Source organism: Triturus cristatus, chromosome 4_1 (genome assembly GCF_964204655.1).
Source record: "Triturus cristatus chromosome 4_1, aTriCri1.1, whole genome shotgun sequence".
Classification (NCBI taxonomy): Eukaryota; Metazoa; Chordata; class Amphibia; order Caudata; family Salamandridae; genus Triturus; species Triturus cristatus.
The window spans coordinates 992357272-992383006 of record NC_140585.1 but is presented as its reverse complement, the minus strand read 5'-3'; the positions used below and the strand labels follow the sequence as shown (position 1 = coordinate 992383006).

Sequence of the window (25735 nt, the reverse complement as noted above, 5' to 3'; positions counted from 1 at the left end):
GGGTGGGGTTTCTGGTTTTGGGAGTTGGGAGGATGTTATGGTTAGTTCTGAGGTTTGTAGCGACGATCGAGAAGAAGCACATCGCTGTGATTTATCGTTTAATATAAAGTACATACTGCAATGTTTTCCATCAAGGTGCATGGGGTGCTGTGTTCACTCCTGTGCCTGGCTGCTAGCCGTGCGGCAGGTGTTTGACCATTGTGTTTGCGGGTGGGGCGAAAGTGGCGAGCTGAGTGGACATGGCCTGCTGCTAGCTTATAGTTTTTTGAGGTACCTGTCGCCGTGCAGAGAGTGAGGTGCCTAACTTGGAATGTGCATGGTATGAATGACGGCCGCAAGGCCAGGCTGGTGCAGGCCTACCTACTTAGGAAAGACATAGACATCTGCCTCCTGCAGGAAACCCATCTAACTGCTACTGCGACACAGCTGCTCCGGCGACACCGATGGGCAGAGCTAGTACATGCGGCATACTCCAATTACTCCAGAGGTGTGGCGATATTAATCAGGAGAGGGCTTCCATGGACCACACATGAGACGATTAGGGATGCGGATGGCAGATATATCATATTGGTGGGGGCGCTGCATGGCATGAGAGTGGTGCTGGTGAATGTCTATGGCCCCAATGACGACAATCCCAACTTTTATGGAGAGTTATGGCATAAGGTACAGACCCGGGGGCCGGCGGCAGTGCTGTGGGGGGGTGACTACAACGTGGTGCTCTCTGACACGATGGATAGGCAGGGCGCGGCCAGGGACCATCATCCTAGAGCGGCGGAGACGCTCGGAGATATTATACAAGATGCGGGGCTGGTGGATTCCTGGAGGGTGCTGCACCCCGGGGATCGCGCGAGTACGTGCATAACTGCGCATAGGGCTGCTTGGTCCAGGCTGGACTACTGGCTATTATCCAGGGATCTGCACACCTCGGTATTGGAGGTAGAGCACCTGCCGAGGTCACTCTCTGATCATGCTCCGGTGTTGTTGTCACTGGCTACCCCCTCCAAATATGCTATGCCCTTTAGCTGGCGGTTCCCCTCCCGGGCACTGCGCGACCAGGTATTCCAGCAGGGTCTCCGCGAAAAACCTCGAGGAGTACTTTGAGCTTAATGAGGGATCTGTGGAGTCCCCGGGTATACTGTGGGAGGCCTGCAAAGTGGTCGCCAGAGGGTACTGCATGTCCCTAAGGTCGGGAGTTCTTAGAATCATACGGCGCACGCTTAGCTCCTTGGAGGCGGAACTCGCGCGGATTGAGTCCACGTTACTTGCGGCGCCTTCTGATGGCGTGCGGGCTACATTCCGATCGACACTGACTAGATATCAGGAGGAAGCTGACCGTGAGGTCGCGTATTTATCTAAGGACTGTCAGGCCAGACGGTATGGAGAGGGGGACCGCGCGGGCCGCACGCTGGCGAACTTGTTGCGAGCACCGCGTGGGGCGGATCATATCCTGGAATTACAGAGGGAAGACGGTGGGGTGGTGCGGGAGCCGCCGGATATACTTGCCACTATGACAGATTTTTATAGAGAATTATATACTTCCAAGGTGGATCCGGACGACACTGTTCTCCGTGAGTACTTAGATACTATAGCGCTGGCGTGGTTCAATGATAGAGCCAGACAGTACATGGACCTCCCGTTTGCGCCGGACGACATAAGGGCAGTGATCGCTGGTTTACCCCCATGCAAGGCGCCAGGCCCTGATGGGCTGACGGCGGCCTTCTACAAGGAATATGCTGACATCCTGGTTCCGCGCTTGCACAAAGTGTTCGAGGAGGCGGTGGAAACGGGTATCCTTCCCCAGTCAATGCGTGAAGCATTGATCATCACGCTGCTGAAGCCAGGAAAAGACCCCACTAACCCGGACTCTTACCGCCCACTTTCCCTGATAAACCTTGACGCTAAAATATATGCGAAATTGCTCTCTGACCGCCTAAAATTCATGCTGCCACAGATAGCGCTGTCTGATCAGTCGGGCTTTGTCATGGGGAGATCCACCTCCCAGAACCTGAGGGTGCTTTTTGGGCTCCTACACTACCTGGACCCCAGGGTGCAGGCGACGGCGGCGTTGTTGGACGCGACCAAAGCGTTTGACTCCCTGGAGTGGAAATTTTTGCGGACACTGTTCACCCGAATGGGCTTTAGCCTGCCCTTTGCTAGGCGTATCGGCGTACTGTATAATGGCCCTACGGCAAGAGTGCGGGTGAATGGTCAAACGTCTGCGCCCATACGCATAACCAGAGGGACTCGACAGGGCTGCCCGCTTTCGCCGTTACTCTTTGCCATCGCCACGGAGCCCCTGGCGGCTCGGTTGAGGCAGCACCACACCCAGCGCAGCATAGGCTTCACGTCACGTGGCCTATTGATATCGATGTATGCTGATGACCTTACCATATATATGATGAACCCGTCAGAGAACTTTGATCCGTTGATGAGAGAGGTGATACGCTATAGTGGCCTAACTGGCATAGAAATCAACTGGTCGAAGTCAGTGATGTTGCCGCTGACGGACGGCACATCTGCATGTCACACGGAATTCCCGATTGAGTGGGCCACTGACGAGGTCAAGTACCTGGGCATTCAGATCAGTCGCTCAATTCAGGAAGTGTGGCTGTCTAACTTCGGGGTGGCCATGGAGTGGCTGGAGACTAAGGTGAAGAGATGGAAGGCGCTGCCGCTTTCCATGTTGGGCCGCATCGCTATCGCGAAAATGGTCGTTGTGCCCAAGTTCCTTTATCTATTTGTAAACATCCCTTTACCGCTAACTAAGGCATTCTTCCGTCGCCTCCGCTCAGCCGTGATCGAACTGGTCTGGGCGGGCAGGCAGCCTCGAGTGGCTTGGAACCTCCTCACACTTCCCTTCCGTCAAGGGGGCCTGGCAGCCCCGGACTTTGAGCTGTATGCGTATAGCGCGCAGGCACAATACCTACACTATTGGCATCACCCAATTCCTTACCAGCCACACGTGGCGATAGAGATGGACGTGGCGGCGCCCTGCCCGCTACAGACAGCGGTGTACCAGAAATATAAACGACCTAGGGAAGACATTGACACCGTGGAAATGGTGCGTTGGGCCTGGGCGGGCATTGCCGTACGCGCGGGCATCCCCGATCTCTACGCCCCGAGCATGCCTCTGGAGGGAAATCCCCTGCTGGGTCCGCTGACGGACGCGGCGGTGGCGCGCCGGGCCAGTGCGTGTGGGCTGAAGGTGGCAGGTGACCTGTATCCGGATGATACTTTCATTACACTGCCTGACATGGCCGCGGCCTCTGACCCGACGGCATCGGAGCTGCTGCTCTACTATCAATTACGGTCGGCCTGTAAACAGAGGTACCCTACGTTCCCGGAGGCCCCGCCGTCGCTGGCGGCCTTAGAGGACGTGCTGTCCAACTCCTCCTCGCGGAAATTAATAACACGCATATACAGGTCTACACAACGCGCGACGCCTGTTGCGCATGTGGACTCCAGGACATTGTGGGAGGGGGAAACGGGCGTGCGCATCACGGAACAACAGTGGGAATTCTGCTGCGCCCAGCTTGAGCAATTGTCGCCTAACTATAGGCTGCGGCTGGTACATTTCAACTACTTACACAGGACGTACCGTACACCTATACAACTTTTTAAGATGGGCCTGCAGGCTGATGCGAAGTGTTGGAGATGTGGCGCGGGGGACGCTACGTTCTTCCATCTTGTATGGACATGTGGACCCATTGACGGGTTCTGGGATGCCATTTTCAAAGCTGTCGGTGAAATTGTGGGTATGCGCATTGCTCCGGACCCACTGGTGGCCCTCCTGGGCTTTGTTAAGAATATACCCCCGGCGTCGCGTCGTCTTGTGGCCCTTCTCTTACTGCTCGCCAAGCGTCTACTGGCAGTACACTGGAAGAAGCAGGCCCCGCCGGCCGTTGCGGGATGGGTTAGATCCGCGATATACTGCAAGGACCAACTCACTGCCTATTGGGATCAGTTGCCGCAGCGCTCACGACCGGTGGATATATGGCAGCCGTTAGTGGACTGGCTGGCGAGGAGGGATGCGACTGGCGAGGACTGAGGCCATGAGCGAGTGGACTGGTGGTTTGAGATGGGCGCGCTTTGGGTCTGCATGTGGAGGCTGACTGGCGATGGGGATGCGCTGCCCTGACCGCTGCTGCTCTGGTGGCTGGGCTGCGATATGACTGGATGGGCTGCCTGGTGTTTCCGCGGCTGCGGCACCGCGTGGGTAACGTGTTGGAGATTGCAGAAGTACTGATGATTAGCGTGTGCTACTGTTCCTCGACTGTCGCTTTCTGGTTGTTTGTTGCTATAAATCGTGTATATTCTTATTTTGGATATATTGCTCAGATGTACGAGGTGGATAAGCTTTGGCGGCGTTCCGCCACGTCACTATGCTGCCTGCCTCCGGGTTGTTGGCTAAATAGCGGTGTACATTTTGAAGTGACAATAAAGGTTTAAAAAAAAAACAAAAAAAAAAAAACAATGTCTGCAGCACACTTTCAGGACAATTCGATTACTGCATCAACTAGGGTTCACAATCAATGTGCCAAAGTTACATCTCCAACCAACCAATGCAAAGGACTACCTAGGAGCCACAATAGATACTCAAAAAATTCTCGATTTTTCCCAGCTCAGCCAGAATTCGAAATATTCAGGCTTTAGTTCTCCACTTTCAATCTATCAATTGGATCCCAGCTCGAACTTACATGCGGCTACTGGGAATAATGTCATCCTGCATCATGATCGTTCCCCATGTCAGATTGCACATGCGTCCACTTCAAGATGGCTTAGCCAGTCAGTGGAACCAGTCACAAGGTCTATTGGCCAATCTAGTGTTGGTAAGCAGCCGTACTCATCGCTTTCTGCAGTGGTGGAACACACAAAATGTATCAAAAGGATGGCTGTTCATAGACCCGGTTCCACAGATAGTACCGGTAGCGTACCCGTCCCTCACTGGCTAGGGGGCTCATCTACAACAGCACACAGTGCAAGGCTTGTGGAGCCAACAACAAAAGTTGCTCCACATCAATCACCTAGAGCTGCTTGCAATATTCCTAGCACTCAAGGCGTTTCAAACTCACCTAGAGGGCAAAGCTGTCCTAATTCGTACAGACAACATGACAGCCATGTATTACATATGAAAACGAGGGGACACACTCTCTCCAACTGTCCCACTTAGCCCAAGACATCTGGAGGTGGGCCATTCAGCACAAACTTTATCTCCTAGCGGAACACCTCCCAGGAGTCAACAACCGGATTGCAGATCTCCTCAGCAGGCAGAGACAACAAATATACAAATGGAATCTCCACTCTCAGGTCCTCCTTCCATACTTTCAAAGTTGGGGAGTCCCTCACATAGACCTGTTCGCCACACACCAAAAAGCAAAATCCTCAAACTTCGAGTCCAGATATCCACACCCATTGTCCAAAGGCAATGCACTATGGATGAATTGGTCATGGATATATGCTTACGCTTTTCCACCTCTCCCACTCATTCCATTAGTGATTCGGAAACTCAACCAAGCGTCCCTGACACTAATCCTAGTTGCTCCCACATGGGCACGTCAACCTTGGTTCACAACCGTATTGGAACTCTCAGTAGTTCCTCACCAGAAACTACGTCTTACACCCAATCTTCTCACACAGAGCCATGGAGACATAAGACATCCAGACCCCAGTCAACTCAATCTGGCGATCTGGCTCCTGAAGTCTTAGAGTTTGGCTATCTTAATCTGTCACCAGACTGCATGAATATTATCATAGAGGCTATACGCCCTACCACAAGAGCCTACTATGCAGCAAAATGGAAGCGGTTTGTGATAGACTGTAATAACCACATCAACCCGCTTGATGCTTCTGTACAAAACATTATATGTTATTTGTTACACCTACAACGTTCCAATTAAGCGTACACTTCCATACGCTTACATCTAGCAGCAATAGCTGCATAACTCCAGAATAGACAACACCTATCTCTTTTTAGAATGCCTGTTATCAAAGCCTTTATGGAGGGACTCAAGAGTCATTCCCCCGAGACGTCCACCTGCTCCAGTATAGAATCTCAATATTGTTCTCACCAGACTAATGGGTCACCCCCATTGAGCCATTGCACAAATGTGAACTGCAATTTCTCACATGGAAAGTTGCTTTACTCGTTGCTATCACATCACGCAGAAGAGTGGATGAGCTTCAGGCATTAACTATAGTGGAACCGATTGTACAAATGCACCAAAATAAAGTGGTTCTTCTAACTAATCCTAAATTCCTTCCTAAAGTCATTTCTGCTTTTCATATCAATCAATCTGTTGAGTTACCTGTGTTCTTCCCTCAACCAGATTCAGTGGCAGAACGTGCCCTACACACATTAGATGTGAAGAGAGCATTGCTTTATTACATAGAAAGGACAAAACCTTTCCGTAACACAAATCAACTTTTTGTCGCTTTTGCTCCACCACACAAAGGCAATACCATATCAAAATCAGGTATTGCAAGATGGATAGTCATGTGCATTCAAATATGCTATGCAAAAGTAAAACGAGCGTTAACAGTTCCCCCCAGAGCACACTCTACTCGCAAACTAGGGGCTTCTTTGGCGTTCTTAGGAAATATACCCATAGATGACGTATGCAAAGCTGCAACATGGTCTGCACCTCACACATTCACAAAACAATATTGTGTATCTGTGTTAGCAAGACAACAAGCTAGAGTGGGCCAGGCAGTTTTACGTACACTATGTCAGACCACTGCAACCGATACAGGTTAGTCACCGCTTTGGGAGATAATTGATATGTTGTCTATGCACAGCATATGATCTACAGCTCATATGCCTCGAACAGAAAATGCTACTTACCCAGTATGCCTCGGTTCTTGGCACATAGAGCTGTAGAGTCATATGCGCCTCCCCGGGTACCTATACCTGTTGCAGTAACATCTTACTTAGATACATGCATTCATGGACATCTCCTTTTACTACTCTTATTAACTCCATCATCACCCTCTGCGGGAAAACAATCTAACGATGGAGTTGATGCCCATGCGCACTATCACTGAAAGGAGGAGTCGCCTACCTGTTGACTGGAAAGACTTCTTCGTAGAAAACCAAAATGCAAACATCCGGACCCAACACTAGATGGCAATCTATGAAAAACATATGACTCTATATGCCAAGAACAAATGCATACTAGGTAAGTAGCATTTTCCTTCCTACACTCTTGGGGTACTTTGCTTTTCACATGAACCGTTTCTTGCTCGTTGTTCTCAGAGTCTAGAACGGACGACCTCCTTTTCCCCTACCCGCTCCTGGTCTTTGGACTGCGCTTCAATCTAGACTTAGTACTATTGAAAATTGGTTGTTAAAGGGTCACTCTCTGAACCCTTTACACTACAACAAGGTACTAGACCGGGATGCCCACTGTCCCCTTCTTTATTCTTACTGGCACTGGAACCCCTTATCCAGGATATCAAGTTAAATACAAACAAATGAAATAAAATTAGCCGCCAATGCGGACGACATACTAATAGTAACGGAACAGCCAAAGACTTCAATCGAGGCCCTGATGGATACAATAGCAGAATATTACGGGTTTTCAGGGTATAAGCTAAACAAAGACAAATCAGAATGCAAATCACTAAATATTCACTGCACGAGAGACATCCTGGGTGGGTCGGGCTTATCCTGGCAAGCAGGGTATATCAAATACCAGGTTATACATTTTGGAAGCGACCTAATTGACACGCTACATCACAATGAGAAACTGCTACTAGAAAAGATTAAGAAACTTCTAGACTCCTAGTCTCCAAAATTCCTGACGTGGTGGGGCAGAATTGAAACTATTAAAATGATGATCACCCCAATGATTAACTATCTGATCAGTATGCTCCCTCTCCTCCTCACAGATGACTTCCACCGCAAAGTGGCTATCCTGATCTCTAAATTCCTTTGGCGAGGGAAGAAAGCACGGATAAGCATTAAAAAAATGAAGACTGGATAAAAATCAAGGAGGGGTAGTAAATCTAGCAGACTATTCCAGTTAGTTTTTCTGGCAAAACAAGGCTCGTACTGGATATCTCCGCCTACCGAATACACGCCGGCATGTCTACAGGTAGAGAGGGCCATCCTGAACAACCTAAGCCCGCTAGCTCTACTAACAGCACATAGATACCCCCACACCTCTAAGTCTAGCTTTAAAAATACAAAAATCGCGCTACTAAAGGTAGATAAGAAGCTGGAGAATAGCATCAAAGGCTCTAAAATGGAATCACTCTGGGCCAATAGCAAGATTCTGTATAAAGGGAAAAGCCTTCGATACATGGATTGAGAAAGGTATCTACTATCCTTACCAACTAGAAAACGGAACATACCCCATTACATTCACAGACCTCAAGTCAAGACATAACCTAACTGACATTGAATTCTATAACTTCTGGAAATCAGAACACCATTGTCTAAAACCAAATTATCCGCCTCACAACCATCAGTCTCCCGGTATGTGTCAAACATTAATAAATTAGGGCACCAGGTCTCACAAATCTACAAACTCCTCCGCCCAAAATCCTCTAAACTTAATGAAAAGACAGTTGCCTATTGGGATAAACAAACTAAAACCACACATAACGAACAAGAATGGTCCACACTATGGACCTCGACCTCACGCAATAAGATCTCCCCAGTGCTCTCACAAACAAAATGTTGGCTGCTTCACAAGGCTTTTTGGACCTCTGCACAGTTATTCTCATTAGGCCTCAGGGAGAACGCATTATGCTGGAACTGTAACAAGGAAAAGGGGAACCTAGCACATCTTATCTTTCAATGCCCCATACTCAAAGCATTCTGGGAGAAATTCTTGAATTTTCCACCCTCACCACGGCATTTATGTGCACAGAATTGAGATCGGAACACGATAAGGACCTACTAGAGCTGCTACTGTGACAGCAGCTGTGAAATTGGTCCTCGCCAATTGGAAAGATACAAGTAAGACATCCTACAAAGGCTGGTTCAACTGGATCACGCATCTTAGAGGAGCGGACAATATTGCACTACAGAACTCACCCTGGAGACCGGCCTCCAGAAGGATGTGGAACCCTCTCGACACGTACCAAGACTCTTATGAATCTCCATGAAAACATGACATGTCGGCAAAACACATTCTGGTTCCCCCTATGAACGCACCACCCAGACAATTGATCTTAACTGGGCCCAAATGGAAGCAACCAATAGAGCCCTCTCAGGCCTGCATGTGTACCAATATCTCCACAGAATGTCATATGTAATTAATAAGAATGTAACTCTCAGTGCCTGTCCCCTACTTCTTCTTTCACCCCTTGTTTTCCTACCTTTTTCTGTCTACCTTTCTCTCTTTTCCACTAAATAACGTCATGTGAGGTTAGCTAAACAGACGTGTCATAACGTCTCAGGACACTAATGTATAAACTAAGATTGGTACAACCTATGCTAACCCTGTAACAGAATTGCTAATGTGTTCCTGTATAAAATAAAATAAAACATGTTGAAATAAAAAATAAAAGAAAATTGTCTCATTCTACATAGGAGTGTAAAACATAATCTGTTCTCCGTTACAATTTATTGAGTCCTCTTGTAGTTTCAGCTTAATGTGACCACAGTTTCTAATTGCCTTTGGGTATCTAGCTGCACTTTAGAATACTCTTACTCTCTAATATCAACTTTGTTCCTTGCATTTGATTACTGAATCCTCTTTCCATAAAGGATTTTTTGGGCTTTTTGCTGGTTCATTGCTACACCCATTATAATAACTTTATTCGCTCTTGGTCAGCTGTGCCAAATTTATTTTTTGGTTGTTTATAAATATTGTTGACTCCTGCAGATAGTTCCTGAACACTCATGCATTAGCTGCTTTGTATACAAACATGAACACATCTATATCGTAGCGAATTGTCTGCCATGATTTGTGATGGGCTTTGTTTCTCCATTGTTTCTTTTGTGGTAGATCATTCCAGGGAAAAAGTATGCAGCCCGAGTAGCTCCTAACCACCTGAATGTTTACATAAACCTTGCAAATTTGATCCGTGCAAACGAGTCACGCCTTGAAGAAGCTGACCAGCTATATCGGCAAGCAATAAGCATGAGACCAGACTTCAAGCAAGCTTACATTAGCAGGTACTATTTATGTATGAGCAGTAGACCAGAGCTCCTATTCCAACCACAAGTACTCATTTGAAGAAATGCAGTATGGTTTCTGACTTTCATTTACACCTGACCAGCAAATGCATGCACTGTACCATCTAGGTCTGTAGTACATGAGCAATTCAACTCACCATTATTTGTGTGCGTGTGTGTGTCAGTCAGTCATGTTGGTTGCTAGCTGTTCAGCCTTTCCTGGGTGCCGCATAGATATTCAAGAGCTAACCCATCCTCGAGGTGTGGGCTAGGGGGGTAAACCTTATGCTCTGATGCTAAATTTCACGTTTTTGTCATGATCTTTAATGCACTACAAATCCGCCTGAGCACGTCATCTGTTCTGCTATTCATTGGCTCCCTTGAGCCAAGTTGACATGGTGACTGAGTCTCCTGATGTTATGACTCTCAAGGCGAGGAGTGTTGACCTGTATGACCCTTGAACGACCCTTATAGGCTAATGCATACATTTCCATTTCCACACACGTTTAAGTCTGCAATACAGACACAAGTCATTTTTACCCCTTCTTCAATTTCATATTCTCTTGTGGCAGCCCTGTTGTAGATTAGGAGTGGCATAGGGAGGGGAGTCGGCAGCGCGCGCGAGGGGAGTAGGCAGCGCGCACGATCGAAGATGGCCACCGTGCCTTGAGCTCCGTCATTACCGGCATCACCGACGAGTTTCTACCAACGATAGGGGCATAATGAAGCTTCATTTTTGCCCCCCATCTGCTCCTTTATAGTTCCTGCAGCGTCTGGTCCATTTTCAGGAGTCTGGTGGCTCCGTAGGAAGTGCGGTAGGCTTTTTTCGTTTCTCCTAACAGAGGGCTCCTGCTCTCCTTAGCATTCTTCAACAGACTTACACACAGAGGAGGGGGACTTAACCCACTGGACACCTCCTCTTCTTAGAAGCCTCAGCCCTTCTCAAAGGGGTTTTCGTCCTGCCTCTTGTTGGCCACAGCTTTGCAGTTTAGAAAGGATTAAAGGGATTTTTGTCCTTTTTCTTTGTACTGCAGCCTGTTGTTACTGTGTATTAAGGCATTTTGGAGCTGATTTTTCTGATTACTGTTTTGGTTTTTAATATCCTGCCAAGGCTCCTTATTACACTGCAGGCTTTTGTTATTTGTGGTGTAATTAATTTTTTCTTTCACTATTGTTTGCTCCCTGTTTACCAGTATGGAGTCTAAAATGGGTCCAAATAAACGCAAACAAGCTGTCTCACCTCCTCCTGCTAATGCCAAAGCTATTGACTCCCAAGAGGATTCATTGGCGTACATTTTGGAGGAAATTCAAGCTATCCATACCAACACGGACACAATTTCCTCAGATATTAAAAATATACATAGAGAAATGGCTTCCTTATCGATGAGAGTTGCTGATAATGAGATTAGGATTTGTGATAATACCGCAGCAATTACAGCTATGGCTCCAATTCCTACTCAGGTTGCTTCTCTCTAATGTTCCCTACTTGACTTGAAAACAGAAATAGACAGTACAATTTACGCATATTTAATGTTCCTGAAGGAGCCGAAGGTCAGAGTTGTCGTCTTTTCTTGGAAAATCTTCTCCCTAAACTATTAAATATTAACTTTACAGAGCGCTTTGAGATTGATAAAGCCCACAGAATACCTTCAATTCGTAAACCCCATCAAGTCAAACCACGACAAATCATTTTCAAAGTTCTGAGGCATCATCATCTTCTTCTTATACGTAAGGCTGTCCGAGAGATCCCTTCTCTCCTAATTAAAGGAAACAAAGTCTTCATTCACCAGGACTTTGCAACAGAGACTGTTTAAATCCGACGCCAATTTTCAGATTTACGTCCTCGTTTGCGAGAAGCTGGCTACAAATATGGTCATTTTGACCCTGCGGTCATGCGCATCTGGAACAATGACATTTCGAAGTCTTTCTCAGCTCCTGCAGATTTAATAAGATTTTTGGATCAACATCATCCTGTTCTCATGAACTCCCAACCTTCTGGTTCTGCGGGCTGATAATAATATTTTTCTACCCCCTTACTGCAGGTTGTTATTTACTTTCTTTGCAGGTGCATATTAATGGTGGTTTTCTTGCTTCTTCCCACCGTCTCCAATGTTCTATTGGTATAAGGTCTTGGTAACTGACATCGTTTCATGTTGTTTGTCTTGTTTTGTCTTTTTTATATGGGCTGCTATCTTTCTCTCTTTTTTCTGTCCTGTTATTTCTCTTCCCTATAGGAAAGTATGTCTAGGCCACAAAAGTTAATTGTTGCTTCCTTAAATGTGAAGGGTCTTGGACACCCAGTTAAGCGACGTAAGATTTTAGAATATTTACACAAGTCTAAGGTTGATATCTGCTTTGTTCAAGAAACTCATGTTAATGACAAAATACTGCATACGATGTCTAAAGTTTGGGTAGGGCTTATAGTTTCATCTGCTGCAAAGCGTAAAAATGGAGAAGCTATATTTTTCTCACTCAAAGCTTGTGCACAGATTTTGTCACATCACCGTGACGCAGATGGTAGATTTGTTGCTGCTCAAGTTCTTATTGACAAACTTAGTTTAAAGTTGGTTAATATTTATGCACCTACCTCTGACGACCCTGCATTTTGGTCCTATGTCTCTGCTCAAACACTCAAAATTGGCAATGCGTCCCTTATAATGGGTGGTGATTTTAATCTTATCATGGATCCTTTGATGGACCGGTCTTCTGTTTTTAAGTACCGGCCTAGAAAGCCATTATTTGCTTTGAAATCTTTTTTTTCCGTTACCAAATTGGTAGATTTTTGGAGATTGGAACACCCTACAGACAAAGATTTTACTTTTTATTCTAATGCTCATTCTTCTTTTTCTAGAATTGATTATTTATTATCCTCACGTAATTTATGTCACATGATTAGTGAATCAGTTATTCACCCTACTACGGTTTCAGACCATGCTTTAATCTCTTTTTCTTTATCTATTTCCGATCCCCAAATTCCTAATAAAAGATGGAACATGAATTCGGAAACAGTTCTTAACCCCACCAATGCTAAAAAATGGCCTCAGCCATTTTTGATTATTTTTTTATTAATAAGTCTTGTGACCTCTCCAAAATCATACATTGGGATGCTTTTAAAGCTCATATCCGTGGAGTTTCAATTTCTAATATGGCACACAAACGAATCTTTTTATTCCCACCTTAATGAATTGGAGACACAGATTGTAGCAGTGGAACGACTTTTTATTATATCTAGAGATCCACAATATAAATTCCAACTTCAGAAATACCGTTCCGAATATAATTGTATGCTTAGTAAATGAGCATGTTTACTTATCTCAAAAGAAAAGTCAAATTTTTATTTTTATTCTAATAAATGGGGTCTCTTGCTAGCTAATTATCTGCGTCTCAAACGTGAAAGAGTTCAAATTCCAGTCATCAAGACGAATAAAGATACAGTGGTGACGGAGGTTGAAGACCTACTGAAAGGGTTTCTTTCATTCTACTCTTCTTTATATCATGAACCTCTTACACCTAATAACAGTGTTATCAGTGATTTCCTTAAATCCTGTCGATTGCCTCAGATTTCTGCTAAAGATAGAGCTACCTTAGAGAACCCTATTGACATTAAACAAATTGTTGCAGCAATTAATGCTTTCAATTTAAAAAAAAAACTGGCCCGGATGGAATTCCGGCTGAATTCTATAAATGCTATCCGTACCAATTATCCCCTTTTTTACTTTCGTTTTTTACGGAGTTTCAGCATACTTCCATGATGAGGGGATCTTTTAATGAATCCACTATAATTGTTCTTCCCAAACCTAATAAAGATCATACTTTAGTCTCAAATGTTCGGCCCATATCTTTAATCAATCAAGACTGTAAAATATATGCAAATATTTCAGCAAATAGAATATCACCCCTACTATCCAATATTATACAATCTGATCAAACTGGCTTTATGAATGGTAGATTATCCGCTCATAATACCAGGTTTCTCTGTCATACATTATCTCTTGCCAAAGAAGCAGGTGGACCTATTGGTGTAATGGCCTTAGATGCAGAAAAGGCATTTGATAAGGTTAATTGGCAATTTTTATTTAAAACTTTAGAAGCTTTCCTTTTTGGTCCTATTTTTATCAATACGACTAAGGGTTTGTATTCAGCCACCTCAGCCTCTATTTTAGTCAATGGTTTGTGCTCCACTTCATTTTGGTTATATAGAGGCACTCGACAGGGATGTCCTCTCTCTCCTTTACTTTTTCTTATTGCAATAGAACCCCTCCTATGCTTCCTTCGTAATAGTGATACTTATACAGGTGTTGTTTTGAAAGATACTACCATTAAACTTTCTGCCTACGCTGATGATGTATTATTATATGTTACTGACCCTTCCACCTCTATACCTATTATCCTTGGCATTATTCATAAATATGATGATGTTTCTGGTTACTCCCTGAATACTATTAAGACAGATTTTATTCCATTAAATGCCTTTTGTAATTCTACAATGTTAGAGAATACTGATATAATTGGTCTCTAAAAAACCTCAAATATTTAGGGATAATTTTTACTGGTTTGGTTAAAGATACAGTTAATAACAATTGCTCTGTTATTTTAACAAATACCAAAGAGAAACTTGATTGATGGTTTAATCTACCTCTAAACTGGTGGGGACGCTTTGCTGCAATAAAAATGTCTATAACTCCACAAGTTCTATATCTACTGTTTGTTACCCTTCTCCTTCCCGTCCACTTTTTATACTAAAATATATCAATTATTTACTAAATTCCTTTGGAATAATAAGTCTGCACGCATTAGTCTCAAGACTTTACAATTGCCCAAATGTAAAGGTGGGGTTGGTCTTCCAGATTTAAAAAAATATCATTTTGCATTCCTTGTCGCACAGTGTTCTTTATGGTTCCACACTCTCCCCCTCTCTAATGCACCTGAATTGCTTCTCCTGGAAAAAAATATTTTGGCTCCATACCCTCTAATTGCTTTTCTCACCATGTCCAATGGCTCTTTTGGTAAGTGTTCCCCTATTCTTGCCAACTCTAAAATTGCCCTTTTATCATTTGATAGTAATTTTTCTACTACTTTGTCTTCCACTAAAAAAATTTCTCTTTGGTTCAATCCTAAACTCCAATATCATAAACATATTTCTTTTTAGCATTTATGGATTACTGCTGGTATTTTCTTTGTTGCAGATAATTGTCAATATGATATGTTTTACACATTTGATGTTATTCAAGCCACTTATAATCTGCCATTGTCTGAGCTGCCTAAATATATATTGTTATGTAATACGATTCTTAATGCTTATCCCCTACTACTTTCTATGTCTCAGACCTCTGGTATTGAATTTTGTATTTCTATGTTCAGCCGTTCAGGACATACAGCATCTAAAGTATATAAAAAACGTACCACTTCAAATTCCTCTTTTTTACATTTGAATCAAAAATGGTCACCACACTCAAATCTTCATTCACTTAGCATATCCTGGAAGGACATTTGAAATTCCAACATGGCTAATTATCTCCCGGCCACCCTTATACAAACTACTAGTTACCTACTTTATCAATGGTTTTGTACTCCTGGCAAATTATTTAAAGCTAAACTTCTAGATACTTGAAATTGTTGGCACTGTCAATCTGTAACTGGTGACCTACAACACTTATTTTTCAATTGTTCTATCATACATCAGTTTTTATCAGAAATATGGCATCTTATTACTCCGATCCTTAAGATCCAAACAACTTCTCAAATCCTCACTCTTTAAATCCATTTTATCCCCTATGGATTGTAAATTGTTGGATTTCCTTATTTCTACTGCACTCAAATCTATTACCTGTAATTGGAAAGACGCTACTTCACTTTCGGTTAATGCATGGTGGGAATGGATTATTTTTCTTAGACGTAGGCAATGTTTTTATCCACACTCTCATAAGGACTCCTCTTCCTCTGGGTCTAGTATGTGGTCTAGTTTAAATTCCTACATCAGTACATGTACTTCAATTTATATTAATTAATCTTTGCTTACTGTAGCCCTTTTATATTTATTTTATTATTTATATCATGTTTGTACTATTATGTAATGCTGGTATAGGTTACATATTGTAGTATGTTTTCTTTACGATATGCTTCGGTACTATTTTTGTATTGTATTTCATATTTAAGAACATTTCTTCAATAAAACATTTTGAACATAAAAAAAAATGGAGTGGCATAGGGAACATGCTGTGCCAGCTGCTCATTCCATCATGTCTCTTTGAATGAGTGATGCGCTGGAGTTTTTGCCTGATGCACCCCCCTCTTACTTACACTTGAGTGCTAAAATTACACTATAGCAAGATGCATGTATGGAAGGCAATTTAAGCACAAGCATCTAATTTTGGACATGCATGAATTCTCTGTGAATTTTCGCACATACAAAATGCGATCCTGTGCTAGCACAGGATGGGGAAAAAGGTTTTATGAATTGAGCCTACAGTTTTTGTTTTGGACTCTGCTGTTTCTCACAGTGTGACACGACATACCACTATCTGGGTGCAATAAGCTTCTGTTAAGGGCCAACCCATATTTCAACTTCCAAACAATCAATCTACCTAATGAATGATGGTTTGTGTTTAATTCAAAAGTGGATGGTAGTCGACCTGCTGAGCAATACCCCAGCATGTCCTCCCTCCTCACCTTTGAACAATGTCACTATCACAGAAGATATAGTAAAAATAGTTCTTTCTACTGGCAGATTCCTCATCTCCTGACTCCTACATGCACATATTGAGTGTGGAAAAGTTTAAATAGTTCTGCTGCACCAACAGGTGGCTCCATGGCTCTGAATTGACACTATGGTCCTTCCCGGATGTAGCATCACGGAGCTGTTTGTAGCACCAACCCGCTCACTTACGTCAGTTTCTTTTGTTTCTGAAATGTATTGTCTTGCTGCGTATTGGCAACCATGTCCCTCCTGCGGTTTCAGGGTTTAAACAGTGTATTCCTGCCAGAAATGGATTTTGCTCTTGAACCGCCACAATTTCTGTTTGTGGTGCTTGGGGCCCACACACCACTCCAGTTGTGAAAATTGCAGCCACATGCATGCTCAGGTCATCCGAAACGAGAACGCTTCATAGCGCAGGCATGCAGTGCCTGATGGGCTTGTCACCTCTCTAGATTTTGTTCTGGCTTGCCTTCAACCGTTAAGTCTTTTAAGCGGGCCACTTGCAGGCACCAGGACAAGTCATACTGTAATGAACACAAGAACCCCACTGCAAGAGAGATTCTTCTGCTTCTTAATATTATTCCCACTTGCAAAGAAAATCTTCAATTTGGAGGTGTCGTTACCCACCTTCAACCTCAATGCTGTTGTCAGGGGCTGTATTTTTGGGGATGCAGCTGGCACCAAACTACACCAAGATTGCTGCTTTCACAGGGTAAGCTGTTCATCCTCCTCCTAGTACAGGCTCCCTCTGGTGCACTTTTGAAATCACCAACCTGGCTTCCGGCTGCAGGTCCAGCCCTGTACCAGTGATCCTAATCTGCCCTGTCTTAGTGCAATTCCGGCACCAGCAGCTTCTCTTCCCATACCAGAGGCCTTGTTGGTTGATTTGACACTGCGGTCTGCGCTATATCCATCATCCTTGCCTCCAGTGCTGGCTTAAGATCAGAGTAATTTCTGTTGAGGTACAGATGTAAGGTGCAACAGGTGGTTGAGAACCAATCCCTCCACAGAGACCTTCCTGCAACTTAGTAGTTTGGTCATCTTGAGGTGCTCTTTGACCACATTCAAATGCCTAACATAGTCTACCATGATGATGACAGCAGTGAGATGGGAAGTCTTCTCCCTCCCACTGGCCCTACTGGCACAGAAGCAGGTGACTGTTTGGCCGTGCAGAATGCCAAAGACCCGACTACTTCCCCTAAGGAGGATCTGGAGTGGTCTTTCACTGCCTCCCACTGAGGACGTGTCCTCGTTTACCAATGTTTTGCTTAAGGCTAGTAAAGTACTTCTATTGCCTTTATTAGTGGAGAAAACTATAACTAACCTTCTCTCAGCAATCCTGCAGCTTGCCTCCTGTACCACATAGTACTTGCTTCAATTCAGCAAATCTTTGATGGAGCCCATCTGTGTCACATAGAGCAAACATGCCTCTGCATGAATTGCCACATTTACCTTTGCCGTAGTCTGGCTGTGTGTGACCCAAATATATTGATTGCTTACCTGTCCCCAGAGAGTCGTGTTGTTCAGGCTTCTTCTGCCTCTAAGCAGAACAGAAAAGTTTTTCCTTCCACTCCTCCTGATAGTCTGGCAAAATGGAGTTAGCTATTGGGTAGAAAGTCTTTATCTTGGAGAGCTTGTCTCTTAGCTCAATTAATGCAACATGCTGTTTGACTTGTTAATCCAGTGTCCTGCAGGAGGTGATACGATTGGCTGTTCCAAATCTTCCAGACACCTCTGTGCCAATATTATTCAAGTGGTACAAAAGGGGGTGGTGATGGACGGAGCATCAGAACCAATCAAACACTCACACCCAGTCAACAGATCTGGGTTTGATCCATCACCGTTCTTTAGCCCACTCTGCCACCCCAGTTCAGACATGGCCATATGCAAATCAGTATGACCCTGTGCCTCATGGGAACAGTCCAGCCCGAACTGCCAAGCCATGCCTTCCCTAGACAGGAAACAAGCTTCCTAGGACCGGTTTCTGGCGTTTCAGCTGTCTTCAGCCAGGCTTGCTTGAATCCAGTGGCAAAGTGAGCTTGTTTCCGGTCCAGGGAAGGCATGGCTTGGCAGTCCGGGCTGGACTGTTCCCATGAGGCACAGGGTCAGACTGATTTGCATATGGCCATGTCTGAACTGATGGACAGGTTATGGCCACACAAATCATCTGCTTTGCCCTAGATATGGTGGACTTGGTGGTGCTGTCAAAGGGTTCCTTGTTTGCTGTTTGTCCTCATCCCCGGATTAGCTCCACCGAGTTATCAGGTGATCTCCAGGCAAAACTTATGGACATGCGCTTTAAAGGAGCTTTCGTTTTTTGATAAAAGGTCGATTTGGACCTTTAGTGCTTCAAATAAAATAGCACTGGTTTGCCCAAGGCACCAGTAATGCCACAACTTCAGAAGATATTCCTGTAACCTGCTTTTTGCAAAGTTGTCAGCCCTCGCAGCCTGGGCAGCAGCCAAACAAGTTATTTTCGTTATGGGGCTGTGGCAACTCAAAAGGTCATTAGGGTAGCAACAACAATCCATTTTATTCTCCTCAGTCCCTTATGCCAAGACAGTGTTGTTTGTCCTCAAGGGTGCACGTGTGTCCTGTGGTGGTGCAGGTATCCTTTGACCTGGCAAACTGGTAGTCCATTACTTTGGACCATTGGTCCCGCAACATTGTCGAGCATGCCTTTACCCTTCCATTCCAGCATTTGTCTACCCAGATTCTTCCTGTCACTTCAGCAGACTTTGCCCGACTTCTGCAACAGGAGGTTGTCACACTATTTATCAAGCATTGGCAATGCAATTGGTCTCACTTTTGGGACCTTATACGTATTTAGGTATGCAGCACATTATCGCACATTACTGCACCGTAGTAGCCTCGCTCACATAATCAGGATATTTATATTCTGTTAAATGATCTGAAATTAATATTTTCGGAGTGGCAACATCTCTACTGTTATACTAATGCTGATTGAAGAATTTTATATTAAGTACTACGCCTACACAGCTTCACTTAACATTAGCATTGAAAGATATGCCATTGCATAAAAAAAGAGATTGATAACAAAATGCAGTAGGATATATGTCACAGGATTCATAGCTCACCCATGCTCGCTGTGGGCAGTGCAAATATGAAGCATCATTTCTGAACGCAAGGTTGCACATCATCATACATATTCCCTCATCTGAATAATACAGTCTGCACTATAAAACGTTGCACACTGATCCCTGCCAAATGAAAAAATATATTTTTACTGTGTGAGATGGTGTGTACTTGTGCATCAGGAGCAGCTTGCAATTATGGCTCAGTACACTCCCAAGAGCTCCTGTGCTAGTGCTTCATACAGTGACAGAGTTGAAAGCGCTATCGGAGATGCTCCTTTCCCAAAGACAGCCTGTATCATAGCTGGCAACACCACACACAATAAAAACCTATTTATTTTAATACAACTTCAGTCAAGACTTGTGTAGTGTGGGCAAGGGTCTCAAACTCTGCACACTGTTAGAATGGTGCATGTATTCATGGAATCAGGGCACATATATCTTGAACAGAATTCTCTCTCCTTATAATCCAGGCTGCAGTCACAGATCGAGGCAAAGCGAGTACGACCTTCTCTTACACTCAGACACAAGTATTGGCAGTTTTTTTTGTAGTTTCATATAGCACAAACTCAACCCAAAGGTAATGGAGCACTTTCGATGAGCACCAGTTACATTACCCAAGGACATACAGAGAGGTCTCGCTGTAGAGTCTCACTGAATGGGGAAGCTATAGCAGGCTCTGATGCGGAACAGCTCTAAGGCACTTCAAGAGACTCCTCTCTCCCAGGAGAAGGGGAAACAACATATGGGGAAAGGCAGCATGTGCACACTGTATTAAGTCTGCCCGGGCCACCAGTAATCATGCAAATGGCACGCCTATGATGATGTTGTGCTACCCGCATGCCATACAAAGAAGTGCTATTTATGGCAGGCCACAGAAGACTTGGTTCTGTGATAGCAGCACCACGAGCATTGTACTGCTCTACCCTGTCCTCCTAGATTCCAAAGAACAGAACAATTGCTCTTGAACAGCATCCCCTAGCAGTCTACAATGTCCCGGCCTCCCTAGCTCATTTGCTCTCCGACGAGGAGTAACTTTCACATGCCCAGCATCTCGCCAACTGTAACAGACTGTGGAGAAAAAGCCAAGCCTACCAGGGGCAGAGAATGAGATGGACTCCAAACTTCTACTGTTGACCTCCAATCAGCATAGAAGAAAAAATAGAAGAGAGGCGGCTGCCATTGACGTTTCTCCGATGAGAGACACTGTTGGAGTTTCAGTAAAGCATCTTGCATGACATGGGGCGCTAAAGGGCGGGTAGCAAGGTGGCTGCACTGGCGTAGGCTCCTGCAGTCCCGGACGGAAAACGTCAAAATCCTGGCCCTGGAGCCCCAGAATGCCCCAAAACTATGACAGCACTGACCTGTTAATGTACCGAAGTGTGCGATACACTCCCCCCTTTTGCGCTGACTGTTGAGAAAATGTCCAACAAGACGTCATAGCAGTGAGGCCTGAGAGGCTGAGGCAGAGCTCGGGGACGAATTGCGGAGCTGGGCCTGGTGAGTTGAGTGACTGGCCTGGGCTTTCCTGCAGCTGACGAGAGATTGCCACAGGGGCGGCGGGAAGAGGGCCCACACAGCGACACTGATGGATCCCCGGAGAGATAGGCTGAGGTTGGCCCGACCAACGGACACTTAAGGAGCAGAGCTGTGTTTAGGGGGGGGGGGGGGGCACTGCAGTCCATGCGCGCCTGAGGTACCTGCGGGGGGAGGCACCGGACTGCAACAACTCCCGAAAGAGATTTCAGCCCATTGGGGACAGGCACGGGTATCGAAAGGAGGCGGGTCGGCAGCGCGATACAGACAGACGCGGCCCACCCCGCTATCAGGGCGCGTCCGACACGGGGCCTAACTGGTAGACCGGGCGAGGACGCCATTTTGAAGTGCACAGGCCGATCACTAGGCTGCAGCTTCACATGGACCAGCGGAGACACAAGGGCTCAGGAACTATGTATTTGACATCACACACACGCTGCAAACAAAGAAGACAAGAAGTAAGAAGCACAATAATACAGGAATAAATACACTGAAATACAAGAAAGTTAGAAACAAGTACTGACCGGCAGCGACGCTCATTCAAGGGCCGGCCCCATGATGCAATACCATAGGACTGGCGAACCCACCGCCCGAACTGCTGCGCTGCAGACTGCAGCATTGATGTGCCGGCCGGTGGCACTGTGGACCTGCTTGAATTGACTGGACTGGCGCAATTTACTACACTGACAGCTGTCTGGGGTTAACAACACCACGCTTCTCGCTGCCCTGCTTGGTTAGCTGGGATAAGGCTCCATACAACAAGGGGATGGACAAAGCTGATAGCAGGCAGTCTAAACTGCCTTTTAAACCCTGAAAATCAGCACGTGGCCAAGAGGATGGAGACCACTCAGCAGATCTGGCAATGAAGACATGAAAACTCTCCTGCTCACAATGAAATGCAGCCTCACATCGATATAATCTAAAATGGATTCCATTTGTACCCGGATGAACTCATAACTCAAAGGTTAGAAAAGCATGATGTAAGAATAGTCGAGGCAGAGCGCAGGATATCGGAACTAGAAGACACTACCTCCCAGAGGGGGGACCAGATGAGCTAAATGGATCGCCTACTGTGGGTCATCGCCACAAAAAACGAAGACTTGGAGGCGAGGTCTAGGAGGTACACCATACGTTGATTGGGGATTCCAGAAATAGGCACGCTTATCACGCTTATCAATTGCTACGGCCCCAGTGCAGATGATGCTGATTTTCTTTTACTAAACTATGGGGCATAGTTCTGAACATTGGTTCCACTCACACCATATGGGGAGGAGATCTAAACCTCACTATCATCTTCTACCTTGACCTCTCACACCCCCAGCCACACCACCATACTCGCGTACAGCGCCACCTACGGCAGATTATTGCAGAGCACCAATAACTGGACACTTTGCGGTTGACGCACCCCACTGCCAAAGAGGGCACATTTTACTCCTTGTTACAATCTAGGTGGTCTCGGATACCCCCTTTAGGAAGGAACTATGACAGGAGCTGGAGGATTCCCTCAAATGTAATATCAAATTGGTCCCCACTCTTGCCACGGTATGAGAGGCACTCAAGGTAACAATTCGAGACTTCTGTGCTGCAAAGACGGGAGGTATCCTGAGAGACATACGAGGTACACTAGAAAAATGAGAAAGGGAGCTCAGGGGCTGGAGGCTCAGCTGCCTGCCGCCCATGAGGGGGAGGTTCAAGCAAAGATCAGGGACACACTTGCAGAATGCCAAAGTACTGCCAACACAGAAGGTTTATTCCAAGGCAAATATCAGGCTAGGAAATATGGGGAAGGTGAGAGACCTGGAAAAGCGTTGGCAAATATGACTCGTAAACTCAGATTCTACAACTACATTCTGGAAATTGAAGATGCCAAGAGGCAACCACAAAAAGACACTAACAGCATTCAAGACACCTTCTGGGCCTACTACTCATCACTATACATGACACGCAGCTCCACCCCCTCACGTGGCCACTTACCTAGAGGGCGTAGCCCTAGGTTGGCTGAGCGACACACACAATCTGTCCCTTTCTGCTGAATTTGAGGAGGAAGAAATTAGGACAGCCATTATGCAGCTCGGGTCTGGAAAGGCACCCGGACCCGTCGGCCTCCCAGCTGAATTCTGAAGTCTCTACGAGGTGGCCAGCGAATTGAGCGCGCTCCCTTCATCTCCCTCCTGAAGCCAGGCAAACCGACAGATGCCTGTGAATCCTACAGACCCTTATCTTTATTGCACTGCAATGCAAAAATTCTGGCCAAACTGCTGGCTAGTCGCCGGGAAAGCAATCTCACATAATTTACGTATCATATTTGCGGTGATCCAGGACATCTCCCCGGAGTTAGACGCAGTGGCGGTGTTCCTGGATGGCACCAAAACATTCGATTCTTTGGAGTGGGATTTCCTAATGGCCGTGATGCGGCGCACCAGCTTCCCTCCTCAAATTCTGGCAAGTATATGATTCCTATACCACGAACACTTGGCAAAACTCTCAATCAACGGGACTTGTGATCTCCCCCCCCACCTTCGTTATATCCCGATGCACCTGGCAGGGGTGTCCGCTCTCGCCCCTCCTGTTCACCCTGGCGATAGAGCCGCTGGTGGCTGTGCTCCGCCAACACCACCAAGAGCACCTCCTCAAATACTCTACTAGGCATATTCTGGTGTCCCTATATGCCGACGACATCACGCTATATGTCAGGGACCCCCAGGACAACCTGGGTGCCATGCTCCATGAATTTATATGATTCGGAGAGATTTCAGGAATAACGGTTAACTGGGAGAAAGCTTAGATTTTCCCGCTCACTCCAAACACTACTCAATTTACTCCAGACTACCCACTAACATGGAGCAACCCAGAAATCAAATTCCTGAGCATCATCATTTCTAGGAACAAAGACAGTCTCATGCGAGCTAATTATGGCAGAGTATTAGATTTGCTGGCTGATTCTATTACCCACTGATATCCTTGCCCTCGCCCATGGCTGGACGCATAGCGCTGATGAAATTTATTATAGTCCCCAAGCTACTAATATTCATCAATATCCCCTTTTCCCCGGCCGCCAGTTCTTCAAAAGCATAAGAACGCAGTTAATCTGGCTAGCTTGGGGTGGAAAACAACCCCGGCTCAGCTAGGACACACTCTCATTGCCTTTCTCCAAAGTAGGCATTGAAGCCACAGATTTGGAATTATATTATCTTTTTGCCCAAGCGCACTATGCTGTATATTGGCAACGCCCCCTACTCCCTCATTCCCCAACTGGCAGTCGAGCAGGGATTCATGGTAGCCTCCCCGACGATCACGTACCGCGGCATAAGACCTCAGGGGGCTCAGACTTAGCAGTTGTGTGAACCAATGCGGCTTGACGAGGGATAGCCAGGCGGCTACATTCCCTAATGCTTTATTTCCTGGCATTACGCCTTGCTGGACACCCCGATCTCCCGGTGACGCGAAACACGAACTACCTACGGATGCTTAATCAACTAACTATGTATGCATGGAGTGACATATACACGGTAGGGAGTTAAACACACAGGGAAGACTTTTTGGGGGACAGCATGCCCTCCCCCATAGAGATATTCATCTACCCTGAACCCGCTACACACCGTATCTAGGCTATACTCCCACTATACTGCAGCACCATGGCGGCCCGGCCTGAGTCACCAGGGAGATCGAGGATGGGAGACAGAACTAGGGGCACCTCTTAAAGAATCTCTGTGGCAATACTGCTGCCAACAAACAGGAAAGTCGACTGCCATTAGCCAGTTGCAAATCATTCACTTCAAGTTCATTCACACGACATACAACACCCCAGCGATGCTGTACCAGTACCATTTGGGGTCGACAGATAATTGCGACAGATGCAGGGAGGCGGGCGGACTTCCTCGACTTAGCCTAGGCCTGCAGGCCGGTGTCTAGATACTAGAGGGAGATCGAGGACGCCTTTTCGCAGATGACAGACGCACTAATACAGATCACCCCCCACATAGCACTCTTAGGCTATATGGAGACCGTGGAAACCCCCATCAGGAGATTTGTTGGGTTGGGGCTCTTACTAGCCAAGGGACGAGTGATATGCAAATGGGGGCGAGGCAGAGCTCCCAAGTTTAAGGACTGGCTGAAGGACTTAATATATTGCCAGGAGCAACTGACCACATACTCGGAGCTCCTGCCTGTGTCCTCCAGATTGAGAGATATATGGGAGCCCCTAAATACTTACTTGCTGCACCACACCACTGGAGCTGAGGAACAAACTAAACCTGGCAGGCTATAATACATTACTAGCAC

The 25735-nt window shown here is 45.8% G+C and overlaps 1 protein-coding gene across 2 annotated transcripts in view; it reads left to right on the top strand.

Annotated features, from left to right (window-relative positions):
* Positions 1 to 25735, top strand: part of TMTC3 (transmembrane O-mannosyltransferase targeting cadherins 3) — a 368984-nt gene that overhangs the window by 293540 nt on the left and 49709 nt on the right. For both annotated transcript variants that reach the window (XM_085653910.1, XM_085653909.1), the window contains exon 12: positions 9957 to 10126. In XM_085653910.1, coding sequence (XP_085510036.1) covers positions 9957 to 10126 — 170 coding nt within the window. The remainder of the gene's footprint in view (positions 1 to 9956; positions 10127 to 25735) is intronic.